The sequence below is a fragment of the Sinocyclocheilus rhinocerous genome, unplaced genomic scaffold, assembly GCF_001515625.1.
Source record: "Sinocyclocheilus rhinocerous isolate Xijiao unplaced genomic scaffold, SAMN03320098_v1.1 scaffold690, whole genome shotgun sequence".
Lineage (NCBI taxonomy): Eukaryota > Metazoa > Chordata > Actinopteri > Cypriniformes > Cyprinidae > Sinocyclocheilus > Sinocyclocheilus rhinocerous.
In genome coordinates, this window is record NW_015654492.1 from 429,885 (window position 1) to 449,614 (window position 19,730).

Consider the following 19,730-nt stretch of genomic DNA (forward strand, 5'->3'; position numbering starts at 1 on the left):
TGGGGGGGGGGGGGGTTGAACATTCTTCAATTTTATTATATGAGAGACACCAATATACATTGTAAAAAAAAAAAACGGGAAAAAATGATTTTTCAAAGTTGTAAATAAAACAAAAATTATTGGAGTGTTTTACTAGAAAATACTAGACTTTCTATTTCAAAATTTCACATTTAATTCATTGTGTTACTTGCTTAGTCTTATTTGTGAAATTTACTAGCAATTTCTAAGTGAAGATTGTTTCTACATAAAAATACTTTCAGTTTATTTTAAAAGGTGACAAAGACTATATAGATCACAATTTCTAAATTCCCATGTGTGTATGTGTGCTTCAGTAAAGTCTCTCTCTAATTACTGAGACTCTTTATTTGGATGGTGCATAAGTGTGTGTGGGATATGAGAGTGCTGTCAACAGAGAAGAACGCTGTTAGTCCACAGGTGTGGGAAAGAGCCCCCAATTCTCAGACAGAGACAAGTGTGTTTACGACACACTATTGTCATTCACACTGCCACTCTGGGACATGTTTGTTCCATGTTTCAATAATCAGTGTAAAGAAACTTGTCTGTTCACATTTAAGAAGTAACTCTGGAAGACGAATTTACTAAAGGATACAACAGATGAAGTTTACAATCTTTGTGTGTGTACTACTGGCCAAATCATCAAGTGGTTTAAATGACCAATGGGCCCTTGTAAAAGGGCTCCCTCTGCAGGTGATGATCAGTAATGAACAAAAAAGATCTTGCACACATTAAAACCTTAGCAAACATAAAAAGTATTGTTTTTTCCTAAATATTAATAACAACGTTTGCCACAAAAAAAAGCCTTGATATAAGATATTTCATACTTGGTAATATTGGATATAAAAGAACTACGCAATACATATCATGTTTTCATCTAAAAGGATGAGCTTAATTTCAAAAGAAAAGAAAAGACATCAAAACTGAAAAAAACCAACACCTAAAATGATGCCAAATGTATTGGGTCATTTAAAGTGCAGCATGGCGACAGTGAGCATAAAAAGAAATGGACAATTCCGAGACACTCAGAGAAATGAAAGAGGATCTGGAATTGTTTTGGCAGATTTCCCTGACCTAGTGTGTGCCGATATCTGCATGCTGTGCGGCGAACTGATACAGCAACAGAAATAGCTACAGGAACCATGCGTAACACTGTCCTGAGACAGGTGCAGTGATTTTGCCAATGGGAATAAAACCAATAGATGAGCTACATTAGTGGCAAAATCACTCTAGCACTCCAGTTTGCCTTGTAAAAAAGTGGTAAGAGAGATGAAGGCAATGGAATCCGGACATGATATATGTCTGACTCAAACATTCATCCCCCTAAACACATGTGCAGGAAGTTAGGATTCCAGTGCAAGGCAAAAATGTACACAAACCCATACAGTAACATCAGAACTGGCCCTCCTACTAGACTGGACTCAACTACTCTCTTAGTTCAGAGCAAATCTTACTAATTAAATTGTTAAGCATTAATTATGTAGCCTGAATGGGAGCCTATAAAACTATACCCACCAATCCCAGCCGATCGATACTCCAGGAGTGGAATTAGCAGTTATCTTAAAGTCCTTTAACAACAGTGCAGGCTGACAAACCAACACAAACAATCATCCATAATTAAACGGACACTCTCTTTCACAAACACACAGACACAGACACACACACACACACACACACACACACAGTAGTGCGTTTAAGTAAACTAGGGATGAACTAATAATACAATTTTTTGATAACAAGTACGGATGTTATACATTGATTATATTTTTCTCCTCGATAAAACGCTCAAATACTGGAGCCTCACTAACACTAAATGTGGTTCTCAACTGGAGGGCCACAACCCCAAAATACTGACCACATAATTAAGCAGTGGATACAAATAAACAGGCTTATTACATTTTAGGAAACAGAAAAACATGTATAAAATCCTTTGATTTGTCATTTGGTGTAAGTAACTAACTATCACAGGTTTCATGATATGCCCATATCTTCAGTCAGTGAACTTTTATAAATTTTTCTTATACATTTTTGGATTCAGATAAATGCTTAAAGCCTTTTTAAAGGGATGAAGGTTCGAGATATGTCAAGGAAATTAAAAATAAAAAGATATTTAGGAGCCAAACTGGTCAATCTTTCTACAAGTCAATCATTTTAAACTGTTAATAAATTTGTGTTATTGAGCTTATAACTTCAAGGTGATAATATATCACCTTGATTTATTTATAATATTTATATATTTACAATGTAATATATTTGTTTAATTGTATACAACAATTATGTTACTGTGTCGAGTTACCATTTGATGTCCCATGTAAAATCTGGGTACTGAAGCCAAACAAGTTGAGAATCACTGCACTGAATGAAAGATTGCAAATTTACAAAACTGCTCAAAAGAGTAAAAATCTAAAGAAAAAAAAGCCAAAAATAAAAGATGGGACGAAGAGAAAGTGAAAGAGAAATCTAGGGGCATTCTGTTGACAACATTCACTTCCCAGATCTCATCTGTCCATCAGTCTGTGAGCTTTGTGTGTTAAACAAGCTCCCACACATTTCCCAGGATAACACACACGGCCTGCCTGTGGTTTTAAATTTGGACAGCCACCTGTGAGGATGACTAAAATAGCTTGTTGGGGCAGCCTGTGTGCGTGTGTGTGTGTGTGTGTGTGCACGCAGGGTTTATGGAGCTTACTTGGATAGGGGGTGTTGAGCTGGGGAACTTGCATGCCAATCGTGGCCAGGAGTCTCTGAGAGGCCTGAAGATACTTAACTGCTCCCTTGAGAGCAAAATATAGATCGAGTCCAAGTGAGAGTGAGGGAAGGCATAGAAAAGGGATGTGATGGAGTGTAACTTTGGGCTCTGCCAAAAAAGCCCATCACAAACAAAAAAGCAGCTTTAAGGACAGAAAATGGACCAGGTCAGAGATTAAAAACAGTAGGGAAAGGGAAAGGGAAAGGCGAATGAAGGGATGCCTGCATGGTTTGCTGGCTTACTTCTCAGGCCCAGAATAGAGCGTGAGCTCCAATGTCTGAGCCACTTCGACAGAAATGGAAAGTTGAGAGTGATTAGGGTCAGGTTTCCCAGTTCACCCCTCCGTCATGGGCTGTGGGCCAGGTGGAGCGGACTGTGGGTTCGGGAGGTATGTGTGTACTCTAGCCCCTGGATGGTCTCTCTGGCCAGCGTACAGCTACAGCCAGCCAGTTAATTAGGAGAATTTCATCACTCCATCATAGACAAGGAAAGACAGAGGGCGAGGAAGGGACAGAAATATACCATTAGTCTATGGTCACAGACATTGATTCAAGCCCATATGGATGGCGATGAGAGTAACACAAGCTCCGTTTGAACTGAACTGTGGTTGTTTTATTGACATCCTCCCATTGATTGTTTAGATTTTCCTTTTTCTTTTCCACAAGCCACGTAATTCATACGTGCAGTGAAATTATGCTATTCTAGAATATGCTTAGGGCCACAGGCTCTAGTTTGTTTATTGTAAACAAGTCAATTATCCTCTTCACATGTACTGGTACAATATTTTGCATATGGGAACACAATATGAGAACACAAATCTATATGCACACTACCAGTCAGCAAGTTTTGGGGTCGGCAACACTTTTTAAACGTTTTTGAAAAAAGTATATTTTGCATTTATATTATTATTTTAAAAAAACTCAAAAACCGTAATATTGTGAAATATTATTACATTTTTTAAATAACTTTTTTTTTATATCTATTTTAAAACGTAATTTATTCCTGTGATGAAAGCTGAATTTTCAGCAGGAATTGCTCCAATCTTCAGTGACACATGAACCTTCACTTGTGCTGCATAATATTGATATGGTACATTGCCCCACAAATGGTAACAATTTTTTTCAGGAATCTTTGATGAATAGAAAGTTCAAAAGAACAGCATTTATTTGAAATACAAATACTTTACTGTCACTTTTGCTAGATGTAATGCATCCTTGATGAATAAATATATTAACTTTATATAAACAATGTGTAAGAAAATGGAAAAACATTCTCACCTACACATCATCTTTATTGCAAAAAACCGTTTGCACAATGCTGCACAAGAGAGCGGTTTGAAAAAAAAAAAAAAAAAAAAACAATTCTGCAAATCCATTTGCTCACTAGAGGCAACAGAAAATGACACTTTCAAACCGAGTGAGACTGTACCAGTGAAGGTGGTGTAAATGACTATACTATGCCTGCAAGACCTGTAATTGACTGCAATGTGTTGAAACTCTTCTCGGATATGGTTACTAAAACTGATATCAACATATGTGGGCTCACATAACAGCCAAAAATAAAAATTGATATTAATCAGTCTACCTAATTCTTACACTTCATCCTCTTACTTCATGCATCTGTCTTTCAACAGTTATCGGCATATTCTCGCATATCCTATAAATGAACTAGTATTTATATTATTATACTATTATAAATTGCCGAAATTAGAAAAAAAATGTAGATATTAGTCATTCTTAATAATCTTGACTTTGAAATAAGAAGTGAGGAATAGACTACCTATTCCGAACAGATTTTAAAACACTAAGCATCATACACTTGCCAACTTTGTAAATGGTTACATATAAATACTGGGCATCATGACAAATAAAAACAATGTGTTCTAAAATCAGTTCAAAATATCAAACAATTTTTTTTATCTTCTGACTGGATGGAATCATAGTCTATGCCCAATATACACTATGCAATTTTCTAAAAAAAATAGGTCAACTCTGACTGTAAATCGGGGGACAAAATCTGAGCGAACGTTGTGCAGATTATTCCAGCTTTTAGTTACATGTTTAAATTGTACAGAAACTAGTTTTACAATAACACTGGCATCGTCAGTACTGTAAAAATTTGCCAAGTGACCAATTTTTCTTGTAAATTTCAACACAGAGTGACAATATACCTAAACAAAACATCAAGGGCTATCTTTAAAACCCATTAAAAAATAAAAAAGAGTTAGTTTAGCATGTGGAGTAGAGATCCCCCCCCCAAAAAAAAGAGCAAGTGAATGATGGGTCTCTTTTTCTGGAAGCACAACTCCCCATAACCACGACCTCTGTGACTTCACCAGCTTTCCTCCAGAGAAAGGAGTGTCTTACTGGTTTAAAGTACAATCTCTAGCCCCTCTTTCTGCCCCCTCCCAGTTGGAAACCTTTAACCCTATGAACCCGTCCCACTCCAATCCACTCTAAAAGAGGGCCAAAAAGACTCATTATGGGTGTGTTTGGCTGGCCTTAGACTGCAGAGTCTGCTTCCCACGCAATGCCAATTTACTGTGATTATTATGGTAACACTTCACGCCATGTGGACAGATGAAGGGTGCGTGGGAGGGGCTGCTAAAATCAGATTACTCGAAAAAGGAAACTTCAAGGGCTTGGGCAAGCGGTAATATTATAACATGCCATTTGTAGGAACCTAGCCATGGTCTTAAAACAACTAAGTGAACTTTATGTTGTGCTACATAAGACTGATGCAAAAGCAACAGTGTTCAGTGTCCAAAAAGTACACTTGAATAACAGTTACACGAGGGGAGCAGTGAGCTTTAAAATATTAGGGCTAAAAGTTTGAAAAAAAAAGCAAATACTAAAACAACATTATTATAATAATAATAATTATTATTATTCAACTCAATATTATATTATTATTATATAATAATATGATTAAATAAATACATGCTTTCTATTGTTGTTGTTATTATATATCAAAAATACTTATTGTATATAATGGTAAATAAATAATTTATTATTTATTTAGAATGAACAATTACATATAACAATATTAAATTTATATAGATAATAATAATAACAATAATAATATGTATTTATTTTTTGTGATCACTGGTCATTGTAATAGATGTACAGTAATTATTTATCACTACAGAAACTAGATGATGACGATCACACATCAACATTAATTAGTGAAGTAAAGCTATAATTGGACTGACACAACAACACCAATAAATCGTAAAGACAAGCATGTTTTTAAGTCCCAAGAAACTGGACATATACCCACACAATGCATGTGTTGGAGGTGGTAAATGACGTGTATGTTCTTAAATAATTAGCAGGTGTGTCCTGTTTAAGGTTTCTGATTTATTCTGTCCCTTGAGTTACCGGAGACCCCTCAGGATATCAAGAAAACATTTACCCCCAAAACGGGGAAGGAGAGCGTGTAAGTGCAGTGTCCCGTTTCACTGGCGTTTGGATTACACTTTTCATCACTTACCCTTCAACTGCAGGCACAAACATTCAACAAATGATCTCACACATCAACCCTTCACCACACAAACTCAAAACTAGCTCCAATGTGAAAATGTGTGCAAACAGTTTGACAATAAACACATTTTTTATTTCTGCTTGTACTTTTACATTTCCATGTGACTAAGTGAAACTAAGTGGCCTCATCTTCATCCACTTAATCTGCAGGTGCTCTCATGCAGTTTACACATAAGCGCAGGGGATGGGTGTTCCTGGCAGGTGGCTGATAGTTACGTTGCTGCCTGGGTGTGTCACGCAAGGCCGAGCAGTGAGAAGCTTTAATTATGGCCAGCTGACAGTTTGACAAGAGAGCAGCCAGAGGCCCGGGCGAGAGAAGCAAGGCACAAGAGCATTGGATAATGTCTCTCTGTCAGTGGCTGTACACTAATTACACACTGGGAATCCATGTCGAGCACAGGGGTCTTTTCGTTCAAGAGTTTGAGGTTGATCAGTTGTCCTCTAGTTGTATACTGGGTGTTACCATGGTATGCTACAACATTCTGACCAAATTATTTGTAAACATCTATTTATATACAGAAGCTGCCATGCTAAAAGATTTTCTGTGCTCTATGATGTCAATTGCCAAAATGGCATGGTAAACCAATTCCATTCTTCAGATTTTTTGAATATCCTAAATCAGTCATATTTGTTTATATATAATATTAATATTTGTTATTATTTTTTTTAAATATTTTAATAATATTTATAATTATTTATTAATATCCACTGTAACTAACTTTTTTTTATCTGTGCATGCCTAAATATAGTAATACTGGATCTATGAGATGCCAATCAGCACACATGCACACATGAAATATTATTACAATTTAAAGATAATTGCTGTATAACTTTTGTAATTTATTCATGTGATGAAGCAGCCACACGATCATTCAGAAATCCATCTAATATGCTGATTCAGTGTTCAAGAAATATTTCTTGTATACGCACTAAAAATGTATATTAATCTCAGAAATTGTTATGTAGCTTGATGCTAATGTTAGTCTCCGCTCTCCCTCTGTTGTAAACAAACAGCGGCATCAGCTCAAGTGTGTACCCACGCACGTCATTATGTGACAGGAAGATCACGCTCCAGACAGTCATGAACGCGCTGAACCGTTTGCCCAGGCTGTGGATTAAAGGTAATAATTAGAGATGCACCGATTGCAATTTTCTTGGCCGATTCTGATTTCCGATTTTTTTTTGTTTGAGTGATCTGTCGATACCGATTTTTGTCGATTCCGATTTTATTTCTAAGAACTATAATTGATAGCATATACAAACAAAAATCTACTTTTCTTCAACGCAAAGTTTTATTTTCATTAAAAAACACAAGTAAAAAGTCAGCAATAAAATAAGAACAAATAAAAAAGAATTGCAAACAAATGCAATAGAATAAAGAGAGCTATGAAACTAAGTTTTTAGGTAAGAAATACTACAGAAATTAAAGTATTGATCAGTGGTGGTGCGCACGCGTTTGGTGTAAGCGCGAAACCTGCGGGAATGACTAAAATAATGCACAATACAAGCACTATTTAACCGGAGCGAATGAGACGTGTGTGAGAGAGAAGGGGTCGTCAGAGAAGAGAGCTAGAATGCGCGGCTGACGTTATTGCCTGTGCAGCTGGTAACAAAACGGATCGTCTCGAAATCGGAAAGAAGTGAGACTGACCGGCCGATCACCGATCCGGGCCGATTCCGATCCCTGGCCGATCGATCGGTGCATCTCTAGTAATAATGTTGTAAATAATGTTCATTTTTTTACACAGACCGATCATTTCACTTCATAACACTTTAATGTATCGTCAGGAGCTACAGGTATTGATTTGGTCTTGTCTGATTTGTTTTTTTGACACTCAAAAACCGGCAGCCATAGACATGCATTGTGTGAATCGCCAAGGATAACAGTTTCACCTAAAAATCTTATTTACTGTTCTGCTATAGAAAAAAAGTCACCTACATCTTAGATGTCCTGAGGGTGAGTAAATTAACAGCAAATTTTCGTTTTTGGGTGAACTATCCCTTTAAGTATACATATAAACAGCCTGAACAAAAAAATACATAAATGTTGTCCAAAAATTACGGTGCCCGGGAGGTGAAATGGTCGGCTCACTTCGTTTTGTCATGGCTACGACATAACAACTTGTGGGAACTTGATCATATGTTGTGGCCACAAGATATTACTTCATGGGAACGTCATATTACCTCGTGGGAACGTGATATTATGTCGTGGCCACGAGATTAGTTTGTCGAGGTAACGACATCCTTATGTGGCCACGACTTCTTATGCTGAGGAAACGACATATTTTTCTCGTGGCCACGAGTTTAATGCGTAAACAAACCTGCAGGACCATAGCAACCCGGGATTATCAAAAATGGATAAAACATTTTTATTAACATTAAACATTTAATTTAATACTTGTATATTATTATTATTACATCAACTTATTAGGGATATATTTATTTATTTATTATATATATATATGCTTATTTCCCCTTTCAATTTGTGTATCGCTTTACTTAGTTAAAGGGGTCATATGATGCTGCTAAAAAGAACATTATTTTGTGTATTTGGTGTAATGAAATGTGTTTATGCGGTTTAAAGTTAAAAAAACACATTATTTTCCACATACTGAATTGTGTTTATGCCCATGTGTGATGATAAATGAGCGTGTTGTGTTTTCATTTACAAATGAAACTACGTGAATGATTAATTCCTCAACGAAACACTATAGTATTTATGGTCTATTAATTAGCCGAAAAAAAATAAGTTAAATTTAAACTGCATTCCAGCAAAAATTCCAGTCAGCATAATCAAAGCTTTATTGGCCTGACGAGCATTTACAGTAGGCTATTATTTACAAAAGTATTCAGAACGTTAAGTAAAGAGATCGAAAAGAAGGGGAAAATGAATATAAACGAATATAACAATATAACCAATAATAATAGGCTAATACTACTACTACTACTACTAATAATAATAATAATAATAATATACAAATATTATGGGAAAAAGACGATCAGTTAAAGGACTTACAAGACTGTAGGATGGATAAAAGTGTTTTCTTGTAGGCCTATTTTATATTATGCACTTTATGTAACATTTATTAATGATAAACTTCATTTGAATGCTGACTATCGCACGTAATACAGTCAAACCATAGCCAAGGCCTATAGTTAATATAATAATTTGATAATGTAATAATTTCTATAATAAATAATATAATAATTTCTTAATTCAAAATAAAATGCCGTTCCCTCAACATAGCATCTCGAGGCCACGACATAAGGATGTTGTTACCTCGACGAAATGATCTCGTGGCCACTACATATCACGTTCCCACGAGTTAATATGACGTTTCCCTCAAATTAATATCTCGTGGCCACGACATATTATCACGTTCCCACGAGTTATTATGTCGTGGCCACGACAAAACTAAGTGAACCGAGCATGTCACCTCCCGGGCACCATAAAAAAAAAAATAATAAGCTTGTTGTGTAAATACAACCGATGTGTCCCGAGAGCCAGTACAGCACTTTTTTCACATCACACTAAATGCAATTTATGAGTCAATGGGCTTTACAATAATATTTTTCTACATTGGTTCTCGCAAAAGCTTGTAAAATCTTGAACTGTGGATGACACCTTTTAGGTAAAGTAAAATAAATGGAGCTGGAGAGAACATGGTGAAAGTTATTGGCAGTTGTACCAACACCAACCAGACAGAGAGAAACTGACAACAGACAGCTGAGGACAGACATGCTGAGATACTGAACATCCACACACACACACACACACACAATAGCTGTTAACAGGTGGTGGGTGGTCCTCCCAAAGCTCCCTGCTGGACACATTATGAACAGGTTGGTGTGTGCGTGCCGGGACCCGTACAGAGCACAAATTTGAGTAGTTGGATGTTTATCCAGTGGACGCTGGTGGAGGGGAGATATTACCCCATTAAAGTGCAAGTTGGCCCATCTGTTTGACATGCAGGGTCTGAGAAAGTGATGTGGAATGAGCAGAATGTTCGTCCCACAGACTGAGGGTAGACAGTGTGCAAGTACAAGCGTGACTGACGCAGTTGATGAAACCACTGTGGCATTGTGGTATTTAGAGCAAATATATCTCGGGTGACAGTTGAGAGAAGTTAAGACACTATGCTGGCCCTTGTAAATAACTTCTATTTCCTTTACGTTCAGATTCATCCGCCATTCATGTTATATTTGCTTTAATTTGTGCTTGGTTTCCCTATTGGATTTCTCCCTTTACACACAAACTTGGTCAAAAAAAAAAACAAAAAAAAAACTGTTGTATTTATGCAAATGCAATACAACCGCATATCCATAACTAACAATACTACACCACAACGTTTCACGGGAGGGTTCCCGTTTTGCACCGCAACGCTAACCTAGGATCATGAGGGCATGTGGATCAAGTAAACCAGGGCCAGCCGACACACATTTGTCATAAACAGGGTATATATTACTGGACTGGAGCTGGGATGCTTACTCAATATGGCAGAGGCATATGTAAGAACGGGAGGTGGGGGGCGAGCAGGGAATGAGATCCGGCAGATGAGGGAGCAGCAGTGGTGTGAAAAAAAGTGGCAGAAACTGAAGGAAGTGTGAACTAGTGAGTGATGCAAAAAACAAACTGAAATAAACAAACAAACCACATAAGGAACGAATGTTTAAGGGCAGGAGGAGACTGACGCACTGGCTGTCACCTCTAAAATTTACAATGCGTGTATGGTTGCCAGTAGGGGGGTTTAATTGGGTCGGGATAATATAAAATGGTATTCCAGAACTAATGCTTGAAAAATTATTGGTAGTTTGTTTGGCAGTCCATTGCATTTCCTGTACACTCAAACATCCAGCTTTGTATGCACCATATGCATACACACACACACACACACACACACACATACATATATATATATATATATATATATTGTGTGTGTGTGTCTCTGTGTGTGTGCGTGTGTGTGTATGCATATGGTGTGTATGCATATGGTTTTTTTTAAGAAATTAATACTTTTATTCAGCAAGGATGCATTAAATTAAACTAAAGTAACAGTAAGACATTTACAATGATTTATATTTCAAATAAATGCTGTTCTTTTAAACTGTTTTTTTTTCCATCAAAAAATAAAAATTCTGAAATGATTTCTGAAGGATCATGTGACGTGACATAACTGGAGTAACAGCTGCTGAAAAGCCAGCTTTGCTATCACAGAAATAAATTATATTTTAAAATCTATTCAAATAGAAAACAATTATTTTAAACTGTTATAATATTAAACAATATTATTTTTTGCTCTATTTTTAATTAAATAAATGCAGCCTTTGGTGAATTCCTTTCAAAAACATATAAAAATAAAATGTACCATTCAATAGCCGGTGTTTGATACATGTACGCCTTTTTTTTTTTTTGGTTATTGGGTCATGTCATAACTTGCCAGATGTTGAGGTAGGTTCCCCCAATTCCAAAATCTACATTTAATTCCCGGTTGCCAGGATATGTGTATGTTTAATTACATTGACCGAGTGTATGGTTGTGCCCTGTGGGGTGAGGCATTGAGTTAACCTATGGGAATGATACTTTCTGCCAATATAACAAAACCTTCCTTACACCGCACTTCACAACGAACATAATACATGCTAAACTTAACCGATACCACTGAACAAAATTTGTTGAATGATCTGACCTTCTATAGACAACCTTACTTGTTGTATAGGGAGCAATTAACACTATGTAGGGACCCTGTGAATTAGGCTGCAGCTATGAATAGATTAAAATACCTCTGCACAGCTAAAAATTTGGAGGATATAATGTGAGTTAATGACGTAAATGACCACAGATCATAAAAGCTCTTTTACATAAAAACACAAAACTTACACAACAAAAAAGGTCAAATCTAAAAGATTAATGTTGCAAGCCTATATTTAGCTGCTGTTGACACTTGCGTGTGTGGCCACCATCTGCATGTGTGTAAACTTTACGTGAGCTGGTGAGGGACGGCACCATCAGATCGAGTGGAAAATGACAGTGAGATCAGAGCTGTGAAAGACCGGACAAGTGATTTATGGGCAAATAAAAAGGTGCAAATATTGTACAGTAATAGGACCCCTAGGGAGGTAGTCAGGGATAAGGTGTGTATATGGGCGTGTTTGTGGAATTGCGGTAACATGACTATGCGAGTATGCATTTACGAGAAGAGTGACATACCCGACTCCAGCTTAATCGTAAACCTTCCATATCAATGCCTGAGCAGGTCAGCATGTGCATGCGCGTGAGCTGAAAAAGATAAATGCTGCCCTCTGATTCACACATTACGATACCAATCGTTTGCAGAGGAGTTTAGTTTTAGTCTAGTCTTTGTGTGAAACTGTCATTTTAGTTTTTATTAGTTTTAGTCACGGGTTCGTTGACGACGATATTTAGTCATAATTGTCATTGACGAAAGCAACACTACTTAAACACATGGGAGAAAGGCTGCCTGCACAAACACACATGAGGGGGGGATCTGAAGCCACAGTCAGTTATGTATATTAAATAACCCACATAAATATTCTACTTATTCCTAATACTATACTAATACTAATGGCTACCAAAAAGGGGACCATTACAGTATTTATTTATTTATTTATTCATTCATTCATTTTTAATTGAGTGAATTTTGAATTGAGAAAAAAAAAATTGTTAATATGATCAATTGTCCTCTAGGCAGCCATTTTGATTTATAAATAATTACGTATATAAGTAAATAAATAAATAAACACCAAAAGCAGGATATTTCAAGTGAGGCAACCCAGCAAAAAAACATTGAAATTGAATCAGATGACAAAATGCTTGTCAGTGCTTGTCATATGTCAAACAAAGATGTTTATGTTTTTGAAAGCAGTCTCTTATGCTCACCAGGCTGCATTTATTTGATCAAAAATAGTCAAAAACAATAATACTGTGAAATCAAAATAATTGCTTTAATATATTTTAAACTGTAATTTATTCCTGTGATGGCAAGGCTTCAGCAGCCATTACTCCAGTCTCGAGTGTCACGTGATCCATTAGAAATTATTTTAATATGATGATTAAAGTGGTGCTCCAGAAACATTTATTATTATCGATGTTGAAAATGCTTGTGCTGCTTATTATTTTTGTGGAAACCGTGATGCTTTTGTTTTCACAGGCTTCTTTGATGAAATTGAAAGTTAAAAAGAACAGATTTATTGGAGATAGAAATATTTTGTGACATTATAAGTGTATTTATTTATTTCACTTTTGATCAATTTAACACACACTTGCTGAATAGAAGTATCCATTTTATTTATTTAATACATTAATTTTTTTGTTTTTGTTTTTTATAAAATAATTAATTAATTAATAAATACATAGTAATCAGCCCCTAACTTTTGAACGGCAATGTTTGTCAGTGAATCTAGCACTTACACAACCTATGCACAATCACGTTTTTTTGTTGTTTAAATGTGTTGACCAATGATATAATCTGAATGTTGCTTGATATTACTGATGAACTCATCAGGTTGTATCCTGTATTTTTTTTTCTTTCATGTCCTTTTTACTTATCACTATGCAAAAATAAATTAATAATAAAAAAATAACAGAAAAAATTAAGATCATGAAACTACTGATCATGATTGTGAAAAGCTGGAAAAAAAACAAGTACATAGTACAGCATGCAGCCACAGCAAACCATGGGAAGACCTTGTAAGGGTGTAAATGCATCCACAAATATATGAAGCTGTTCTGTACAGAGTGAGGACTAATCAGACCACACTAAGTTGCCTTTATTTTTTCTATGAGTCCTAGACAAAGAGTCCTAAGCCAAAATTCTGTTGAGACGCTTCAGGCGGCTTCATTTCCTCTCTTCTCCTTTTCTCTCTCCCTCTCATCTCCTCACTATTGTGTTCTGTCATTTATCTATTTTATGGGATTATCGAGGCGCTTCTCCCCGGCCCGCAATTCATTACGCTCCTAACTGCTCACTTAGGTTTATGCCCCTTTAAATCCCCCAACAGATAACCAACCAGCCTCGCTAAACAGAGAGAGAAAGAGAGACATGTGGTGGGCACTCATCAGAGAATTAAGAGATGTCACGCGGCGGTGGCCATGGCAGTGAGGAGAGGCAGTTAGTAGTGTTTTTAACGTGGCTGCCCTCTTTCTCCTCATTAGTAATTCAATTTGCTCTTTATTAGCCACTCTTATCTCCTGCACAGAGTCCCTCTGGCTAACCCCTCCATCACCCGCCCTGTCTTTCCCGCTCGCCCCCTCTCTCTTCACATCCAACCCATAGAAGCATTACCTGGCTGGAACAAGACAAAACTTCCTTGGTAGGAATAATATTGGAGATACGAGCAATTTACAGGTATGCAAAAGGAAGACAGTTTTATGGTAATACTGCTACTCTAATGGGCGCAGAAACAGACCGCAAGCGATTACAGTGAGATTGTGGATGGGGTGGAGGGGGTGGAGCTGGCTGTAAAAACAGTGATTGCTTTCCATCAGGTTGGGCTTATATTCTCCAGTTCGTTAAAACAATCCAATTTGCAAAGGGATAATTACGCATTAGCTCCTTTTTATCTACTGAGCGAGAGCGCTGGCAGGGTTTGATAGTGTAGCCGTATTCGGCGTGCCACTGCTGCAAATTACCCGCTATCGGCACATGTACACCATCACGGCCCGATTGGGCAATTAATTAACTCCTCCTATCCCCAGCGGATACGGGCCATCACACCCAAACCTACTCCCTCTTAAACCAATCAGGCTTCTGGGAACATGCTGCCCTCTAGTGGAGGTGTACGGTCATAGCCAGTAGACTTAAAGGGGTCATATGATGCGATTTCAATTTTTCCTTTCTCTTTGGAGTGTTACAAGCTCTTGGTGCATAAAGAAGATCTGTAAAGCCTCCGCTCACTCTAGGCCACCGGCCGTTCCTCACTCTAGCCCACCGTGTGTGACGCTGTGTTTCGTTGTGAAAGCGAAACTACTTTGTTTGGCCTTCAAAAGAGGACATGACTAGAAATCAGTGGTTAAGTTGTATTTAAAGCACTGTTCCAGAACAGTTCAACCCAAATATTCAGATGTGTCCAGCGCATTTTATGGAGGACTGTTTCCTTTCACTCTAGCCGCCTGCCTCTGCTCACTGTAGGCCTCCGGCCTCCGCTCACTCTAGGCCACCGGCCGTTCCTCACTCTAGCCCACCGTGTGTGACGCTGTGTTTCGTTCACCAAATACACAAAATAATGTTCTTTTTAGCAACATCATGACCCCTTTAATTCCATAATTAGGAAATGTCGGACAAAAGAAATACCTTTGCAGGAAATAAATAAGGTAAAATGTGTTAAACAGTATTAACATCTACTAAAAGACAAATGAAAAGCTACCTGAATCAGCTGTGAATTTTGCAGCAATATCATTATATTATATATATATATTATATAACATTATTTTCTCACAAAACTCCATGCAGGCCTAGTGATGGCTAACAATCTAATGGCTCTCAAAGCACAGTATAATTTCTGATCAGATTATAACATCCAATAGACCTTAGTCAGGGTATCATGAGGTTTATTTTTTGACAGGAATAAAAATGTGGCTGTGAGAGATAGAAGTACAGGGTGTTTAATGGGTTGTACTGTTGTTTAACAACATACTGATTGTTCAACGAATAAAATGCCATTCCAAAAAAAACTTTCAGTAGACAAAAACCGTTTTGAAAGTTGTGTTGTGCAAATGACATGATGTTGGACCTTTATATAGTATGTGCCATTGTAAAGACTTTAAGTTTATCCAATGTTCAATCTAAAGGTTGGAATACACTACAGAAACAGATTTTAAAACATTAGGCATCATAATCTTGTAAATGGTTGCGGAGGGAAAAATGGGGATCATACACACACGGTCACAGAATACTAGACTTTTGCATTGTTTTAAACACAACACTCAACTCACACAGAAATGTGCACATTTTTTATAGAAGATGCATGACAAATGAAATCCACTTGTCTTTTAAAAAAAAACAAAAAAAAACATGTTTGATATTCCTCCAATTGCACAGAATCATAATCTGAAACTAAAATAAATAAATAAATAAAACCGTTTGTGTCCATTATACACTATGCAATATTCTGTGAAATCTGTCAACTCTGACTGCCCAGAATCTGCGGACTGGACACATGCAGACTGCAAAACAAGGCAAAAATCTGGGCAAAACTTGTGTAGTGTATTTCAGCGTTAAAATGTGTAAGAAGTAAGAATAATAAAAGGGTAAACAAATTATTGTAGTGTGCACACTTGCAGACAATAGACAAAAATGTGGGCCATATAAACGGTATATTAAACTATTTAAAAGTACATATCAGAAATAAAGCATGTAAGACATATCAATTTGAAAAAAAAAAAAAAATTCAAAAATTCCAGGGTTGGGCTGTGACATAAGGGCACTCAGTATACCACTGATCTAGACGGTACAGAAACGTTTCTATGACCGACAGAAAGATTTCCATTGTCTCATCTATATTAAGATTTTATTTTCATGACAATACCCAGTGTACTGTTCATCTCTGCTGCAGCTTTGTGTTTCCATGGAAACATAAAGCTCATCTCAACCTCTCTCCGAGGAACACAAACAAAGCAGCGATAATTAATTTTCCAGAGACTGTTTTGTGTTAATTAATAATTAAACCAATTAGTCACAGAGGGGGTAAAAACAATCAGTTCATTTAAAAAGGCAGAGGTAGAGTTGCAAAGCATTTTGTGAATGTGCAGTCATTGAAACTGACCTGATCTTGAGGTCCCGGGCGAGGTGGAAGTGAGAGAGAGACGGCGGAGCTTGTGTCTGCCAAATGAAACCAACACTTTGGGCTGTGCTCGCCTGGCATTGGTTGGAGTCTTCACCTGAGCGTGTGTCCGTCTCCGCAAAGAATACCTGCTCCTTAAAGTCTGCACAATGGGGCTGTATATTCTCTCTAAGGAGGGACTGCGTATAGACATACATAAAACATACATGAAAAAAAAATTTGGATTTGTAGTATGTTACAGAAGTCAATAAAAAGTAAAAGTTTGCTTATTTTGTTCAAATGAAGTGCAAAGGAAATTTAAAGAACTAACTATGTGCTGCCATCTAAAGGACAGTTTAAGAACAATATTGCCACCAGCTGTGACATTTGCAACTAGCAATCATTCTACACTTAAAAGAGGCCATATAATACACAGGGTTTCTACAGTTTGTGGTGAAAGACATTCCAGGACATTTCCATGTTTTTTTTGTTTTTTTTTTGTGTTTTGTCAATTTTAGAATTTAGAATGTCAATATTGTCACATTATGTGATATTTGTCATCAATACAAACGTTTGAAATTTTCTTGTGTTTAATAATTCCACTAATAAATCATGCATTTCAACGTGTCACGGAAGTACTTTTATTCATTATCTGTCCTTTTTAACAGGACAGATAACTACTAATGCATGTGGACAAAGATATCCGTCTACAAATTAGGGTTATATATAAACAGAAATAAGTTCTTATGTATATATGTGTATATATATATATATATATATAAGTTTATTAAGTAAATAAATTAATAATAACAATGATAAATAACATTGCTAATTACAATGTTGTGATGTCTAACTGATTTTAGTTTTTAGTGTTTTATTTTCAATTATTTTGTACAAAACAGTATAACATTTTCATATCAACAATTTATCAGATTTTGGCCATAGCATGATCGGGCCAGCCAAAATTGTAATATCAGTGCATGCCTAAAATTAATTCTGACTTTTCACATCCCCTGTCATAATAGTATATATACATTTGTGATGTATATACACATCACAATCTTAACAAAACAGAACTCTCACTTGCTAGCAGATCTTCTAATGATCTTGGTTCGGCTTTTGAGCTTAAAAGCACCAGCTGACAGTGGGGTGGTAGTAGAGTTCATGTGGGTGGGGTTTGAGGACAGAGCAGATCCCTTTTCCCCTTTTTGACCATTCTTGTTAGCTGTCCATCGATAGACTGTGCCCTTATGGGTAGTCCTAGAAGTTTGGCTAGATGCATTTGCTGTTGTGTTTTGTCCAGCCGCCTTCCAGCGATAGCGGCTGGCATGGCCAGCATGGGATGTGGAGGCACCTGTAGCTTTAGACTTTTTTGATAACGTTGTTAAAGTTGTGGCACATCTCTTTTCTTTCTTTGGTCCCTCCGGTCCACCTTGAGATGTTCTTACAGGGACTTTAAAAGATTTGGGTGAAAGGGGCTTGCATGGCGTTTTCGTTGAAGTGTTTGCTTTCCCAGCTGTTGACAAGGAACAAGAGGAAGACACCCAGGTGTACTTTGAGGTCTTAGGAGCTCCAAGGGAAAGATTAGGCTTGCGAGACACCCTCTTATTGCAGCTGGAAACTCGTTTGACAGTGGCTGTCCCAGGAGAGCATCTAGAGGTCACTGGCTTAAGTGTGCTTTTTATGTTTACCATCTCTTGGTTTTTCACCCAAGTAAACTGAGATCCCTTATGACATGGCGAGGCTACACGTGTCTGAGTTGAGTCTAGCTTAAGCTGGAGCTTTGTGGGACTCAAGGAAGCCTGAGGCTGAAGGTTAAAGGCAGAAGAAGCCATAGTACAATCTCTATTGGCTGTTGGCATTACGACAGTCCTACTGGATAAGGCAGCAGTGGAAAGGCGTGGTTTGACTTGAACTAGAGCTGGAGGTTTCACAGGTGAAGGTATAGAGGGATTGTTCACAACTGATGATGATTTCAAAGTGGGTTTTATCTTCATTTCAGGGTCTGATGTTGAAGCAGAGTCAGTTAGTGCATGGGTAGATGAGCAGCCATGATCGTTTTTTCCTGTTGAAGATAAAAGCGTAGTCCTTTTTCCACTTGCTTCACTTTTCCTCTCCTTTGAGGTCTCACTTTGGACATCGAGTGAAGATGTTGTAGATTTTTCTGTGGTTTGTTTAGCTGGTAACTTTTTAAATAAAACACTGTTGATTCCAACAGTTCCAGCACTATTCACAGTAGCAGTGGATCCAGATGTAGTGAAATGGTGGTGAGGCTGGTTCAGGTGGTCCACAGCTGGGTGAAACACATGCCTCCCAACTGTCCTGTTGGTCTTGTTGTTAAGCGAGTATGTTTTCCTCCAGCTGCCAGAAGAATGAGGCACATACGGTTGTGGCAGTGATGAATATGAGTGTGAGGCATGACCCCGACTCTGGCCCCGGCCCCTCCTCGAACCATGTCTGGCACGACCCCACTGTGTGGAACTTGAGGGAACATCACCATGAGTGCTTTTAAAGTCATTAATGAGGTCTGCAAAGTAAAGAATAAGCGTGTAAGGTTAAGTTGAGACTTAACTGAACTGAGCTGATTATTTAAAAATGAGTAAAATGGACTTCAGTAAATGCAAGGGCTGTAACAGAATATATAT

General features: G+C 37.3%; 1 protein-coding gene across 1 annotated transcript in view; it reads right to left on the reverse strand.

Annotated features, from left to right (window-relative positions):
• The window catches only part of LOC107717141 (zinc finger CCCH domain-containing protein 3-like), a 69,744-nt gene that overhangs the window by 49,388 nt on the left and 626 nt on the right, over positions 1 to 19,730 (reverse strand). Inside the window, exons 2-3 of the mRNA XM_016523806.1 lie at positions 18,169 to 19,612; positions 17,089 to 17,285 (exon numbers count right to left, since the gene is read on the reverse strand). Of these exons, the coding sequence (XP_016379292.1) occupies positions 17,089 to 17,285; positions 18,169 to 19,612 (1,641 nt within the window). The remainder of the gene's footprint in view (positions 1 to 17,088; positions 17,286 to 18,168; positions 19,613 to 19,730) is intronic.